This window comes from Octopus sinensis, unplaced genomic scaffold (assembly GCF_006345805.1).
Source record: "Octopus sinensis unplaced genomic scaffold, ASM634580v1 Contig13674, whole genome shotgun sequence".
Lineage (NCBI taxonomy): Eukaryota > Metazoa > Mollusca > Cephalopoda > Octopoda > Octopodidae > Octopus > Octopus sinensis.
The window spans coordinates 855,232-869,519 of record NW_021833026.1 but is presented as its reverse complement, the minus strand read 5'-3'; the positions used below and the strand labels follow the sequence as shown (position 1 = coordinate 869,519).

The following is a 14,288-nucleotide window of genomic DNA, read 5'->3' as shown; positions in this document are numbered from 1 at the left end:
ATAAGATAGCTGATTTGGGGATCCGTTATTTTCCCAATAAGAATATTTACATATTTTTCATTACCAGCGTCAGTCTCATCCACGATTAAAAAAATTTTTTCATTAATTAACAAGCTGATTATCTCATCGACACGTCTTTCGGCCAAAATTTTGACATTATTTCGGCATTTGGATTCTGAGGGTAACTCGAATCCGATAGTATTGAAAAAATTGATTAATGCAGGGTTCCTTAGTTTATATAAAGGAATATTTGCTGAAACAAATGCTTCAGTCAGATTTAGTGAAAAATCATTCGTATTAACAGTGGTGGGAAGAAACGTTTGAATCGTCTTTTTAGATTCGTTTATATGTGAAATATGTTTCTGTGTAAATCTGTGTTTATCAACAAACCATTTTTTATGGCATGTTACACAAATATCGCATAAATTACAATATAATGCTCCACCCGGGGTAATTGAAAATTCATTGGGAAATTCTTGGATAATTCTCAAGGCTTTCGAGTAGATAGATTTTTTCGACTTTGTCATCACAACAACAATGAAATAATAGTCAGCGTGGCTGAAAATGACACAAAAATTGACAAAGTTGACCTAAAAATGAAAAAATTGACAAAGTTGACCTAAAAAAACTTTCAAAATAAAAGTTTTTTTAAAATAAAAATTGTATTTCTAGTATTTTTATGAAAGAATAATTATTTATTGTTGAGTTGACTTTATTGACTTTTGGTTGCCCTAGTTATTACTAATAAGGGCAAGTTTTTTCTAGCAATTAAAAAAATTTTTTAGCCATAAAATCACAAAATCTAGCATTTATAATTACAAAATTAGCACTTAAAATGATCAAATCTAGCATTTAAAATTGTAAAATTTATAACAAAACAATGAAAAGAACATCAAGTATAAACACTAATTAGACGACTCATATAAATCCGTCCACGAAACTACAAAACAAAGGCCTTTTGACCTCTTGTTCGGCATTGATTGGGGAAACGAAATAGAAAGTGCCAATGAGTATTAATACGCCATGATGAGGATGCAAACCCGGGTAGCAGAGTAAAAAAATTTTAACTGCTAATATTTATTGAGTTGGTACTGAGTTTTTTATTGTTCCATATTTACTTAATTATGAAATAATTGTACCATTGTTACAAATGATCCGCGGGCAAAGGCCGCATAGGGGAAAATATTCGTAGACCGGTTTGTATTTTAGAGTTTTAATGATAAAAATAGAAGATTAAAACATTTTTAAAAATTGTACATAGATGAGATGGGAAATATTTTAAAAATGCAATTCAACAAATTTTTAAAATTATTTAGTCTACATTACTTGGTAATGTAAGCGACAATTTAATCAAGAAATAATAAAATGATAATTTGTGAAATGAGAATAAGTTTTATTAAAACATTATCGAATAAGAAAATGAATAAATAAACGTGCACGTTTGTTGTGTGATGCCAAAATCCAAAAGAAAAAATAAGAGTAGTGTTTGTAATTAATTATAGTTTGTCTGACAAACACAAAGAAGAAGGGCGCAGAACATAAGCAACAGCTCATAGAAAACGTGATTTGCGTAAACACAGCCTTCTTTAGATTCGAGAAGCAATTTTGAAATACGAGCGCCTGTTTGTGTTCTCAGCCCACAACTTTCTAAATTCTGCAATGCACAATATTCGAGTGGGGCTGGCAGACTCGCGGTTGGTCTGCCTTCTTCACCTTCCAGCATTTTCTTTGGCAAAAAGAAGGTGATGGCCATTGCCTTGTCCTCATTTCCCGACCTCCAAAAAATGGGCGATCTTTTATGCAGAGACAGGGGTCTCCTGTTTACCAATCGATCCCAGGCTGACATTCTGAAGTAGTCCCTCATCCATCATTCTAGTTATTTCACTGAAATGAGAGTCCCCAATTTCCCGCGTTCCGGATTTACCGCGGAAAGTCAAGTCACGTTAAAGGAGGGAATTTATGACCAATTCCCCTCCTCAGTGGAAGCCTATTTGAGATCGCTCGGACTCCCCACGTCGCTGGAGAAGGGTTGCTTTGTCTGTAGAATGGCAGGGAAGGTGAGACTGATGGCCGACTATGAGTTGTGTTCCCCCGGAGATGTCCTCACCCCCGAAAAGGCCAATCTTCTGGTATTTTAGTTCTCCCTCACTGCAGAAACAATTTGGCTACAAAATGGCCGAATTTTATATTTCCATGGAGGCGGTGTGGTCAAAATCTGAGGGCAAGATTACCACGTTTGTCTAACGTGTTTTTATATTATTTTTTTAATTTGCAACTTGGATGTTTTTGTCATATTAGTCGTTGAATTAACTATTTGTCTTCTGTAAATGTGCTTTATAAAATCTGGGGGAATAAATTTTTATTGGTATATACAACAGTAATCCCTTTTATGAGTACTCTATTTAGGAATTCTTTTAAATTTAATTTATGATGTACTCTTTTTATATTCCTTATCACTTGTTTGCGTTTTTGATTCAATTTTTTTCAAGATTTCTTAATAATTTGAATGGTATTAGTTTCATTAGTTCTTATTAGTAACTTGGAATAGGTTGAACCGTGACTTTTTTTAGTTATTTGAGAACTGAATTAAGCCCTGTAGACCATTTGTGATTTTCTTTTTAAATCGTTTTTTAATCAACACGTTAGGTTTTGGTTCCACCTTTCAATTTGACCCTTGGCTGAAGACTAAGCTATGGATAATGGATCTGGACAGTCGTGAGTTCGATTCCGAAGGAGGCTAGTTTTCATCCGGGGGTCAATTCTCGTTATCGTTCCCCTGCCCGTGAGGCAACGAGTACTTCTGGCACGACACAGTTGGAAATGGGGATCTCTTACCTTCCTTCCGGTCTTAGCGTGGCGTTATGGGGTCCACCATGTCAGTTGGAACTTCCAATCTGATATGGCAACGCTCAGGAGGCACTTCAAGGCCTAATTGAAAAAGGACTTCTAGATCTCTGACCCTGGGACATCGTCGTCTCAGGCCGTTCATGTGGGCAGGTTCGAACCTATCAGTAGGATCTCCCTCGCTTGAATCGGGGACCACGGGGATTATAATAATTAACTGGCTTACCCGTGTTTGGTCTTTAAATAAATAAATAAATTTGACCCTATTTTTGATGGTGCTTTTGGCGACTAAACTTCTGTGAAATGTTGAATTCTTGGCATAATAAAATAACTATTTCATTTTTGAATTCTTTATCATTGTCGGATTATACTTTTTAAGAAGGTCCAAAATTAAAAAATGAATACAGTATAGTCTTTCGAATCCACCAATTTCGGGAATCGGCAAAATCTGGGGGATTCGAGAAACTTATTGGATTTTTCATCCACTAATAATGTAAAGCAAAAATTATTTATAACAAAAAAATCACTAATTTTTGAATTTATTTTTTTAGAGTTCGGATCATTGAATATCCAAGCTTTTCAATAAATTCTAGATTTTCAGCATCGAAGAATTCTTCTTTAAGACTGAAGCCTTGTTAAAAGTTACACCTTTCTGATTCTTCTCTAGGGGTTCTTCACTATCAATTTCTTGTTCTATTGTCTTTAAATCACTCAAATCAAATTCTTTGTTTTCAGTGTAGTTCATTTCGACATAAAGTCTCGCTTCTAAAGGATCACTTATGTTTATTTTTTATAGAATATATTTGTAATTTTCAATCATAGGATTTTCATGATTTATACTTTCAATGTTTTGAATCCATTTTGCGCGTGTGAAGAATTTGAATTTTCAGGAATTATCAATCTTGTTCCATGCATCATGTGTGAATAATATTGCATCTTTTAAGTTTAATTTTTTGTATGCAATATGGAGATTTATCCCAGATTTCATTTTCTGAATAATATTGGAAAGTTAAGAGAAATGAAATTGCATTTGCACCAATTAATTATACCCTGATCCAGTGGGTGCAAAACGACGTTGTTTTCGTGTTTTTGCAACCGTTTCGAATCAAATATTTTGGCCTTCCCAGTAATAATTTCATCGTTCAAAATGGCTCTTTTAGCATCCATTAAATTAATCAAAGAAATCGTATCATTATTGATTTCACTAAACTTTAAATATTCTTTAAGAGAAATGTCAGATCCTAAGTTATTCAACACATTTCCTTTCTGATTTTCAAATCATAAATAAATCTAAGAGAAATAGATACATTATATTTTTCGGAAAAAAATTTCTGAAATTTTTATGAAGGCACTTCAATATTCGATTCAATGAACTTCAAAATGGCAATTTTTGCTTGTTTTTTAATCGTGAACAGTTACGTTTCATGAAAACAACAATAAACAGGCTTCTTTTCTTCGTAAAGTGGAATGGATGATCCATACTTATTATCCACCCGCATGGGTCTTCCAGCGCACGACCGACTAGATATTTTCCCTCTTGGGATATAGACTCCATTAGACAAAATTTTTATCGAATATAAAAGGGAGCAGCTCAATGTAAGTTAAAAAAGTGAACTCACGTCAACAATAAACTTAGGAATTGAAAATTAAATCTAGCCTGCAAATCTATTGACACAAAGAATCAGACACACGTAACAATAAATTAAAGTAGCAATTAGAATGACACACAAAATGAATAAAAACGTCAATAAATGAATGGATTTGTAAAGGCAGATATTTTGGGCTTAGTTCTACTAACACAGTCCCACATCTTTAGAGTACAGTCGGAGGATAAAGTGGCCACAATCTTTCCATCGGGGGACATCACCATCCCCAGAATCCTGGCAGAGTGAGCTACGAATAACCAAGGAAAGACAACCAGGAATACTGTAGGAATTCTTCAATTTGGGCAGACTCCACACATTTATTTCATTCCCGGGGGATCCATGCGAACTAAACAACTCGTTGCTGACCTTGGAAAACACAACGGCGGAGACCTAACACACAATCCATCCTATCCCACCTGTTCCCCTGTGTCGTGCTGAGCAATCTCACTTCCCAGGGACACATTGAACAAACGAATCTTCTTATCGTCTGACCCTGCTCCCGTGGCCAGCAAAGAAGTGTTTTGAGGACTCCAATCGACAGCCTTGACCGCGGCTTGGTGGACAAAGACGTTGGCGGGGACATTGAGATTGCGGGCATCCCACACACAGGCAATGTCGTCGTTCCCCCCGGAGACGAGCCTCCTGCCATCACCCGCCCACTTGAGTCCACACACCTCGAGGGAATGTCTTGAATAGGTGTGGACTTTGTGGTCCCGTACTCTCAGGTCGTGGTTGAACATCATGCCAGAACGGGACCCACTGGTGAGGCCAATGCCATTCCAGGCCAGGGAAGCAATCCTGCCCATCCGCATGCACATCGAGCGGACCACTCGGGATGTGGCAATGTCCCATATCTCCACACTCCCCGTCGACAGTCCGACTGCCAGACTACTCCCACTCACACTCCACCGGACAGAACACAGCGTCTTGTCATTCTGGGAGGACGTGGACAGACGAGTCGTCCTTCGGGTGGAGTTGTCCCATATATACACATAGTCCTGCAACCCCACCGCCACTTTTGTGCTGATCGAACAGTCCAGCACGTTCAAATCTACCATCGATTAGGCCACCCAACAGTAGTCATCCGCCAGTCCCGGACAATTGAACACACAGCTGGGTTCCCTCTCGATTGTCTCCAACTTACTCTTCGGACACTTCTCATCCACAATGCTGTCCAATGCCTGTGTCATTCTGATATAGGGATCTATGTTGGTGGAGGGAGGGGACCTCTGTCTTTGGAGGGATGGCCATATCTGAACACATTGTTGTCCCCGAGCTGTCCATTGAAGAGGATGTGGTTGAGTCTTTCCTCGTAGGCATTCTTGGGCAGCATTTCCCGCATTGAGGTGTGGCCCATCGACATTTTGGTCTCCAGAATGGCCGTGTTTGTGCGTTGTCGGTCGGGGATGAGGAAATCGCCCTCAGCAGTGTCCAGGCGTCTGCCCATCGCGTCCTTTTGGGCCAGGTCCTTCAAATCCGAGTCAGAAAAGTTTTTGAAGATGTTGGAGAGTGCCACAGAGTCTGCTGTGGGGGTTAATCTGGAGTTCATTCGTCGGTAGAGGGAGGAAAGGAAGGCCCTGTCTTGAGGTCTTAGTTTTGTTGTGGATCTTTCTTTTATTGAGGACTGGGATTTGGTGGATATTGATGTGAAACTGTTCAAAGTGCTTTCTTTCGGCATTCTTAAGTGCACACAACTAAATTAATTAATAATCGCGCTTACTTTTAATGTTTATATGTTTTATTAAACCAATTAAATATTCAAATAAAATAATGTTAATCAAATAAAAAACAGAGATCTGTCCCGGTTTAACAAGTAGGGATAACATCACTGGTGAAGACAAAACCCTTCAAATGTGTCCACCAAGGAAAGGGAGACAAAGAGAAGTAGTAAAAATTAGTAGAAAAATAATTCTTATTGTTCGGGTATGTTATATTTATTAAATAAATTAATAAATAAAAAAACTAAAACCAATTTACATCCTCGTGGACACATAGAATGGGTCGAATATCAATCAAGGAGGAGTATGGACAAACACCGAAGTACCCTCATAACATTACCCCTCCAAGGACGAAATCCTGAAGGCGGCTGTAATGAAGTACGGAAAGAACCAATGGGCCCGAATCGCCTCCCTTCTCCACCGAAAATCAGCCAAGCAGTGCAAAGCCCGCTGGTTCGAATGGCTGGACCCCTCCATAAAGAAGACCGAGTGGAGCAAAGACGAGGACGAGAAATTACTCCACATGGCCAAACTGATGCCCACTCAGTGGAGGACGATTGCCCCCATCGTGGGTCGGACTGCCCACCAGTGCTTCGAACGTTACGAATACTTGCTGTAAGAGTGGCCTAATAGTGGAAGGGACAAGGCACAGAACAACCTGGATGCCAACATTGTCAAGACCAAGAACGAATTGGAGTCCAACCCGGAGACCAAGCCAGCCAGACCCGACCCTGTGGACATGGACGAGGACGGTTTGCTGTCAGTCGGTCACCTCAGAACTCGAAATGCTGTCGGAGGCGAGAGCCCGCCTGGCCAACACGCAGGGAAAGAAGGCCAAGAGGAAAGCGCGGGAAAGACAACTCCAGGACGCCCGGTGAGTCCCTTTTAACATCAAAGCCGACTTGCCGCCCTCCAGAAAACGCGGGAATTGAAGGCGGCGGGAATAACGGTGAAGGAGAAGAAGAGGAGGGGGAAGAGAGTGATGGAGTACAACCTGGAGATTCCCTTCGAGAAGAAGCCACTGCCGGGACTCCACGACACGTCCGCGGAGGAATTCGTGGCCCAGCCCTACGACTTTAACTCCCTCAGACAGTACGACTTGGACACCCAGAGGAAGATCACGGACAAGAGGGTGCCCCACTCCCCCCATTGCAGGAAAATGAAGACAAGGACAAGCAGAAGAGGAGGAAGGAACTCGAAATGCCCCCCTCGGAACTCCTTTCGGGGAGTCGCCAGTTGCCCAAACGACGGAGACTGGAGTTGCCTGCACCACAAGTGGGGGACCAGCAGTTGGAGGAGGTTGTTGGGTGTGTGGACTGCAGATTGTGAAATATGGGCACTTGGCAGAGAGTTCCCGGGAGAGGGCGGTCTCCCAGTTGAATTCGGCCACCGACCTCACCAATCTGCTTATTTCGGAGGGGGGAGCCACCCCTGCCGTGACTCCGAGGACTCCCATGCAGGACGACTCCGTGAGCAGGGAGGCACGGAATATCCTCGCCTTGAGCAACGTGGACACTCCCTTGGCCGGGGGACTCAACACTCCCCTCCACGAGACCAAGTTCGAAAAGTCGGTGACTCCCCACTCAGTCCAGACGGCCTTCCGTAATGCCGTGGGTTGAGAGGTGTAGAATCGGTGGTGCCCCGGACACCCAACCCCGAGGAAATCGACATCGACGACACCACCAGTCGGGGCAGAAGTGTATTGCCTGTCCTCCAGTTTACAGAACTATGGGAGACGGGAACTCCTGCGGGCACTGGAGGAACTTCCTCGGCCACAGAATGAGTGCGAGTTGACATTCAGTGTGGAGGAGAGTAAGGCCACAGTGAATGGGCGTGCTGGCTACGTGGAGGACCAGGAGGACGTGGAGGCGGCTATTTTGGTGGAGGGGGGTTGTCTATTGGTAGAGGAGAGAGCGGGAGGAGGCCGAGAGGACATTCCGTCGTCGTTCTCAGTCATTCCAGCGGAATCTGCCTCGGCCGACGGACATAAACACGCGTGTCCTGCGGGAGGACGAGTCGGTGTCCCTCAATGACCTGCAGAGGGTAGTTGTGTGGTGATATGGCAGGCCGACGAACTGATCAAGAAGGAGATGTTAATAATGCTTCACTACGACGCACTCACCGAGTCACGAGGGAGTAAACATGCAGGCAAATGGGAGCAATATCTGAATAATAATCACTACGAGGAGTTTGATGTGGAGGAATTAGAGGAGGTGGTTGTGGTCGTGTCATTGTAAGGCGAGGGTGTTGTTGAGGGAGGAGGCGGGAGAGGGTGCTGTGTGCCTGGGGGAGTATGAGGGTGTGTGGGAGGACTGTGTGGGACAATTCATGTACCTCCCCGCCCAGACTCGCTACACTCGCCACAGTCTTCTCAGTTCTAAGGATAAAATAAATTCGTACGAGCATCAGTTGGAGGTAGTGAGGGATGGTCAAGTTAGGCACTGCGGAGTCACTTGAACAAGGCAGTCATCAAGGGTGGGAGGATTGAGAATAAACTGAACATTCTTTTTGCAGGATATCAGGTTGGGTGGTCTATTTTAGTGCAGTCTCGGGCACAGGGATTTGTTAAGGATTTGGAGAGATTGAGTATTGAGGTTGACCAGGCCAAGATCGAGTTGGCCACGTTTGAAAAGTTGCGTGTTTTGGAGGGGAATACGATTCCCGTGCGAATTCAGGTTGTGTGCGTGATTGAGTGCAGTCTTTGATTGATCAGGTGTCCACTCAGAGGTGCAGGGAGAAGGAGTTGCAGGACGAGTATCGACTATTGCTAAGTGAGAGTAACTCCTGATTATTCTGTCTTTTTTAATGTGTTCTTTCATTGTACGAGTCTATTTAGTGAATCTCATAATCGGAACATTTTTTATAATAATTTTGTATAAACTTGTTTTAGGTGACATAATATGAATAAAATACTAATTAAGTAGTATTGTGTTTATATTACATGACAACTACATTGCAAAAACTTGACAAAAAAGTATGATTGGTCAGTCACTCTCGAGATGGAAATATACTTGGAATACAAAATAAGGGATCGAATCGACGACATTTCCAACAAAATTGAGGTTTAGGGACAAAATGAGACTAGACCTACTTCTCGGATTTTTCCTCCAATTTGGAAATCAGTCGCATCATTCAAGACAACTTGGCGGTTTTGTCAATTTAACATAATTCAGACGAATGAAGAGATTGACGACGATTGTTTGATTTGACACGATAATCATTAAGTGACTCAGCGAGTCATGGACTGTCTCCATTCCAAAGACCCCGACGGACTGATCAGACTGGAAATCCAACAAGAGGGGATGGGAAATACAAGCTGCCCCTTACCGACGGATGGTCCCGATGAACACCCGCATTAGTCAAATCAACAATCTTCTTTACGACATTCTGCTTAAATTAAACAGGCAGGTGATGAATGTATCTTGTAGAGTGACTTTGGCAGGTCATGATGTGGGTCCAACTCTGCTACCCAGCCTTCCAGACAGGCGATAATTTTGGCTACTGGACGCAAGTATCAGAAATGGTTGTTTAGTTTAGACGAAGGTGATTGATAAACTGTCCTTGATTCAGCGACTGTCTACCATATGCTACCAATCACTCATTAACTACCACACGTATCGGGGACACGTCCTAAGGAGACTGTGCTCGGATTTATATATTGTATTCGTCTGCCTCATTGCAGGAAGACGCCAACAAAGATTTGACTCATGTCGACAGCATGTACACGGTTAATCAGTTCTTGATTCTGCAGCTTACCAGGAATTATTATGTAATGTTCATACTCATAGTCAAGGCCAATTTGCTTAACATTCTCAGTAAAAATAAGAACATATTACGAAACCCTCGTCATCGGATTTTATACAATGAATTATAATCCCTTTTAAATTACTCGTTAAACCATTGGGTGTTGTTATTACTGTGGTTTGAATTTTATGCGTTGTTCAACGAATTAATATTTTCTAGTTAAACTATTTAGCAAAAACTATTTCGTGCTAAAAGATATTTTGACGATCATGCTCTTCTTACAGAAGATTTATTATTCGTCAAATATTTAGAAACTGATACTACTGGATTTTCTATTTTTTCTGTAGTCAAATTATTTTTGGATGAGAAAAAGATTCAATATGAAAATTTAGTTTCTTGCGTAATGTCTATGGTTGGGAAGTATAAAGGATTTGCAGCATATTTGAAAAAAATTTGCCTAATGTGATTGATATACATTGCGCTCTACATAGACAACATTAGGTTTCAAAAGTGTTCTACATGTCTATTACCAGGATTGGGAAATCGATAAAAGTTCATATATATAAAAAAAACTCAATCAAATGCAAATGATAATATGCATTGTTTATACATAGAAATTAGTTGTCTAGCTTATTTCTTTTCCTTGTCAATTCGTAAAACATAATTCGAAATTAATAATACGCATTCTGTGCATTCACATTAAAATAATATTATGAAACTTTGCATTTCTATTTATATAGTCAAATATTTCATTGGCTATGTATATGTAAAGTCAATGATTAATTAATCACAATTATGTATGAACGATTTTTTCATATTAATTTATTTTTGACAAAAAAACAATGTTGAATGATTTCATCAACCTAAGCAAATAGCTATGATCGTCTTAGAAAATTTGCTATGAGGCTAAAAAATCTTGTGCTTCACAATAGTTTCCAATTTTATAGGTGGGATGGTTATCAAAGGAAAATGCATTAGAACGATTTTTAATATTATTTGACACAATCGTGAATTTTCTAACTTCTGAGGGTGACAAAAATTTAGCAGATTTAATTGTATCGAAAAAGAAAGAAATTGTTTATTTGTCGTGGATTTTTTGAAAATCTAATGAAATTTCATTAGGACTTCAGGGAAAGTATTTCACGTTAATAGATTGCAAAAGAATTATTCAAATATTTATCGAAAAAATGAGTTATATAAATACAACTTGAAAAAAATAAATTATTATAACATTTCCGAATTCCAATCAATTTATCAAACATTTGATGATAAAGATATTAACAACTTTTTGCAACGTTTATTCACTATAGAAAAAGATTTATTCGCCGATTCCAAAATATTCTTGAATTAGAAATTCCATCTTAGATGATTAATCTATTTTTGTCGAAGCCAGAAGAAAAAGAAAATATTCAAGAGGAATTAATTACTTTATAATTCAATCCAGAATTAAAACTATACTATGAAGATTCAAAAACGTCAGTTATTTTTTGTCAAAATATCAAAGTGAAAGAGACTTATCCAAAATTGTGGAACGAAATAGCACAATTGCTACTCTATTTTCCGACACCATACGGTGTTGAACGTGGATTTAGCATTCTATATCGAATTGTAAATAAAGAACGAAACAGATTGGATGTGTCCATTAGAGGAGATATTCGTTTAAAAATAACACAAATAGAGCTAGATATCAAATCTTTGGTCAAAAAACATCAGTCACAGAGGTCCCATTGGTATTTAATTGTTATTTATTATAGATTTATGGTAAAATAATAACTTAACATCGAGTTTTTTCATTGAGTTTTGTTTGATTAAATATCGTTTAAAGTAAACATATTTTAGCCCAAAGTAAAAAAGAATCTTAACCACGGAATCAATAACCAAGGTCCTCTTAGAGTGGGTAGCGGCAGGGATAAGAACGATCAACACATGACAGCATATAATACCCATACGCCACCTCAGACGCAACCCCCCACTTGTATGCAGTCACTGCTACAGTGTACCAGTCCGTATAGTAAACCAGATCACAGAATCTGGCACTGATCACACCCGATGGGAATATAAAGTCCTTGGAGTAAGGGCAGAATGACTAGCACAATCACAATGTCAGCAAACTTCGACGTGGATCAATGTCGAGGAAGTGTAGTTCGGTGAACTCAGGTTCGAAGAATACTGACTGGAAGAGCCCCAGAAGAGTCTCTCGTTTTCTAACCACAGTGTCGGCATGGAGGGAATTGCTAAAACAAGAGTGGAGGACATACGCAGAGTGGAAACCAAAAAAGACGTTGAATCATTTCCGTACACGTTCGAGGCATTACACGTCATATTATAAGTATCCTCTTCTGAAGATATCAAGGTGAGTGTCGCTCGGCATTCGACTACTCCAAAATATTTCTCACATTTTGAAACTTTATTTCTCTACCCGTCAAGTCACTGACTTACTGTAATCCATATAGGGGATACAAAATCGAACTGCACTTCCAGTGGCGAACTGATCTTACAGATAAACGCCTGTCCCCTTCCAATCCCCATATTGTGACCAATTATTGAGACTTCGGGTACAACTGCATATTCGAGGTCACGTGGGCTTACTAGCGAGGGTGACTCGTAGTTGCAGGTCGAGATTGACGTTATGATTCGTGTACACTGAGACTTGGTATAAGCCTTGATCTTGCCAAGTAAAGTTTTTGATGACAATTCCGTCGTCGTTTATGCTTATTTTGGACGTATTTTCTGTGAGTATTGCAACGATATAATTCACCCAATAATTGGTTGTCCTTCTTCCAAAAAACCAGACCTTCAAGATTACTACGGACTTCTATTCTGCAGGGAATCAAATGGTCCCGGAGTCGGGCAGTCGCCACTGTGTCAACACATCCGAATATTCCGAATGTCTCGTCTCCCAATTATTAATTAATAATATTGATTATAAAATTAGTACAACCATAGTTGTATAATTCTATTGTTTTTTGTGAATGTCCGTCATTGCACGTGTAATTTCCAAACAAGTCTTCTCTTAGTCTGGAAATGAAAAAGATTTCTTGGCCCTTCACAACGAACGAGTAAATGTTCTTGAAGTTGCTTATGTTTTGTCCTTTGAACTGCCAGTAAGTCATTTTGTCAGTGCTCGACTTGCAGGTGGCTGAAAAGCTCTCATCTACCTTAATGTAGTTCGAATAACTGATTATGTTCACATCGGCACCGACTAAATTGCGTATTTATAATTAACTTGAACAGGCAATACTCAAAAGCAGCCAATACATCCCAGTCAGTTTGCATTTGCGCCATTTTTCTTTCAAATATTCGATTCTCAGCGTAATTCATAACTAAATACATGAAAAATATAAGGTCAAGAGGAGCTGACGATATTTCAATTGATGAATTAAAACACTTGGGGCCGGTGGGAATCGAAGCCCTTACCCAAGTTTTCAATTACTCAGTTAACAAAAATGAAATTCCGTCATTATGGAAAAAATCACTCATACACCCGATATGATTAAATGCATGTTTAATCTTAACAATCTCTCCAAGACCGTTGGTTCTGGTGCAACATGACTTGCGGAGTCCAACCACATGTACTTTAAAAAATCATTTCTTTGATAGTTCTCGAAACTAAAACATTGATTGACTTTTCCGAGCGAAATATGTGGCATTTAACCATTTTATTTAGTTTTATGTTTTACAGAGAATGGAAAGGCCATAAATTGTTCTGGAAAGTCATCTTCTGGCTGTGAAGGCCATTCAGATTCACTACTTATCTTGAAGGACATTCATGTCTTAAAACCCCGTGGAAATTAAAATTCGTCTAAAACTCGCAAAGTACTTAAATATCGTTTAAAGTAATCATATTTTAGTCTAACGTAAAAAGAAATTAGCATCTTTCTTAATCAAACAACATAGTTTCGACGTCCTAAAAAATAGTGTTGTTGCAGGGGTCAAGATCTTTGCATATCAGTTCAAATGCCCCATGCACCACGCCAGACGAAAGCTCCCAGTTATATACTTTCACTGATACAAGGTACACGTCCGTATACTTTACCAAATCACAGAATAGGGCACTGCTCACACCCGACGGGAATATTAAGTCCATGGAGTAGCAGAGTGACTAGCACAATCACAATGTTAGAAAACTTCGACGTGGACCAATGTCGAGGAAGTGTAGTTCGGTGAACTGAAGTTCGACGAGTACTGCCCGGGGGAGCCCCAGAACAATCTCCCGTTTTTTGTCTTCAGACGCGGCATGGAAGGAATTGCTACAATAACAATGGAGAACATACACACATGGTGAAGCACATGAGACTCTGACTCACTTCCGTACATGTTCGAGGCATTACACCTG

The 14,288-nt window shown here is 39.9% G+C and overlaps 1 protein-coding gene across 1 annotated transcript; it reads right to left on the bottom strand.

Annotated features, from left to right (window-relative positions):
* Positions 1 to 4,897: 4,897 nt before the first annotated feature.
* LOC115229833 (anaphase-promoting complex subunit cdc20-like) lies at positions 4,898 to 6,148 on the bottom strand. Its single transcript, XM_029800119.2, has one exon. The coding sequence runs from the start codon at positions 5,546 to 5,548 to the stop codon at positions 4,898 to 4,900; it is 651 nt and encodes a 216-aa protein (XP_029655979.1). The 5' UTR covers positions 5,549 to 6,148.
* Positions 6,149 to 14,288: the final 8,140 nt, after the last annotated feature.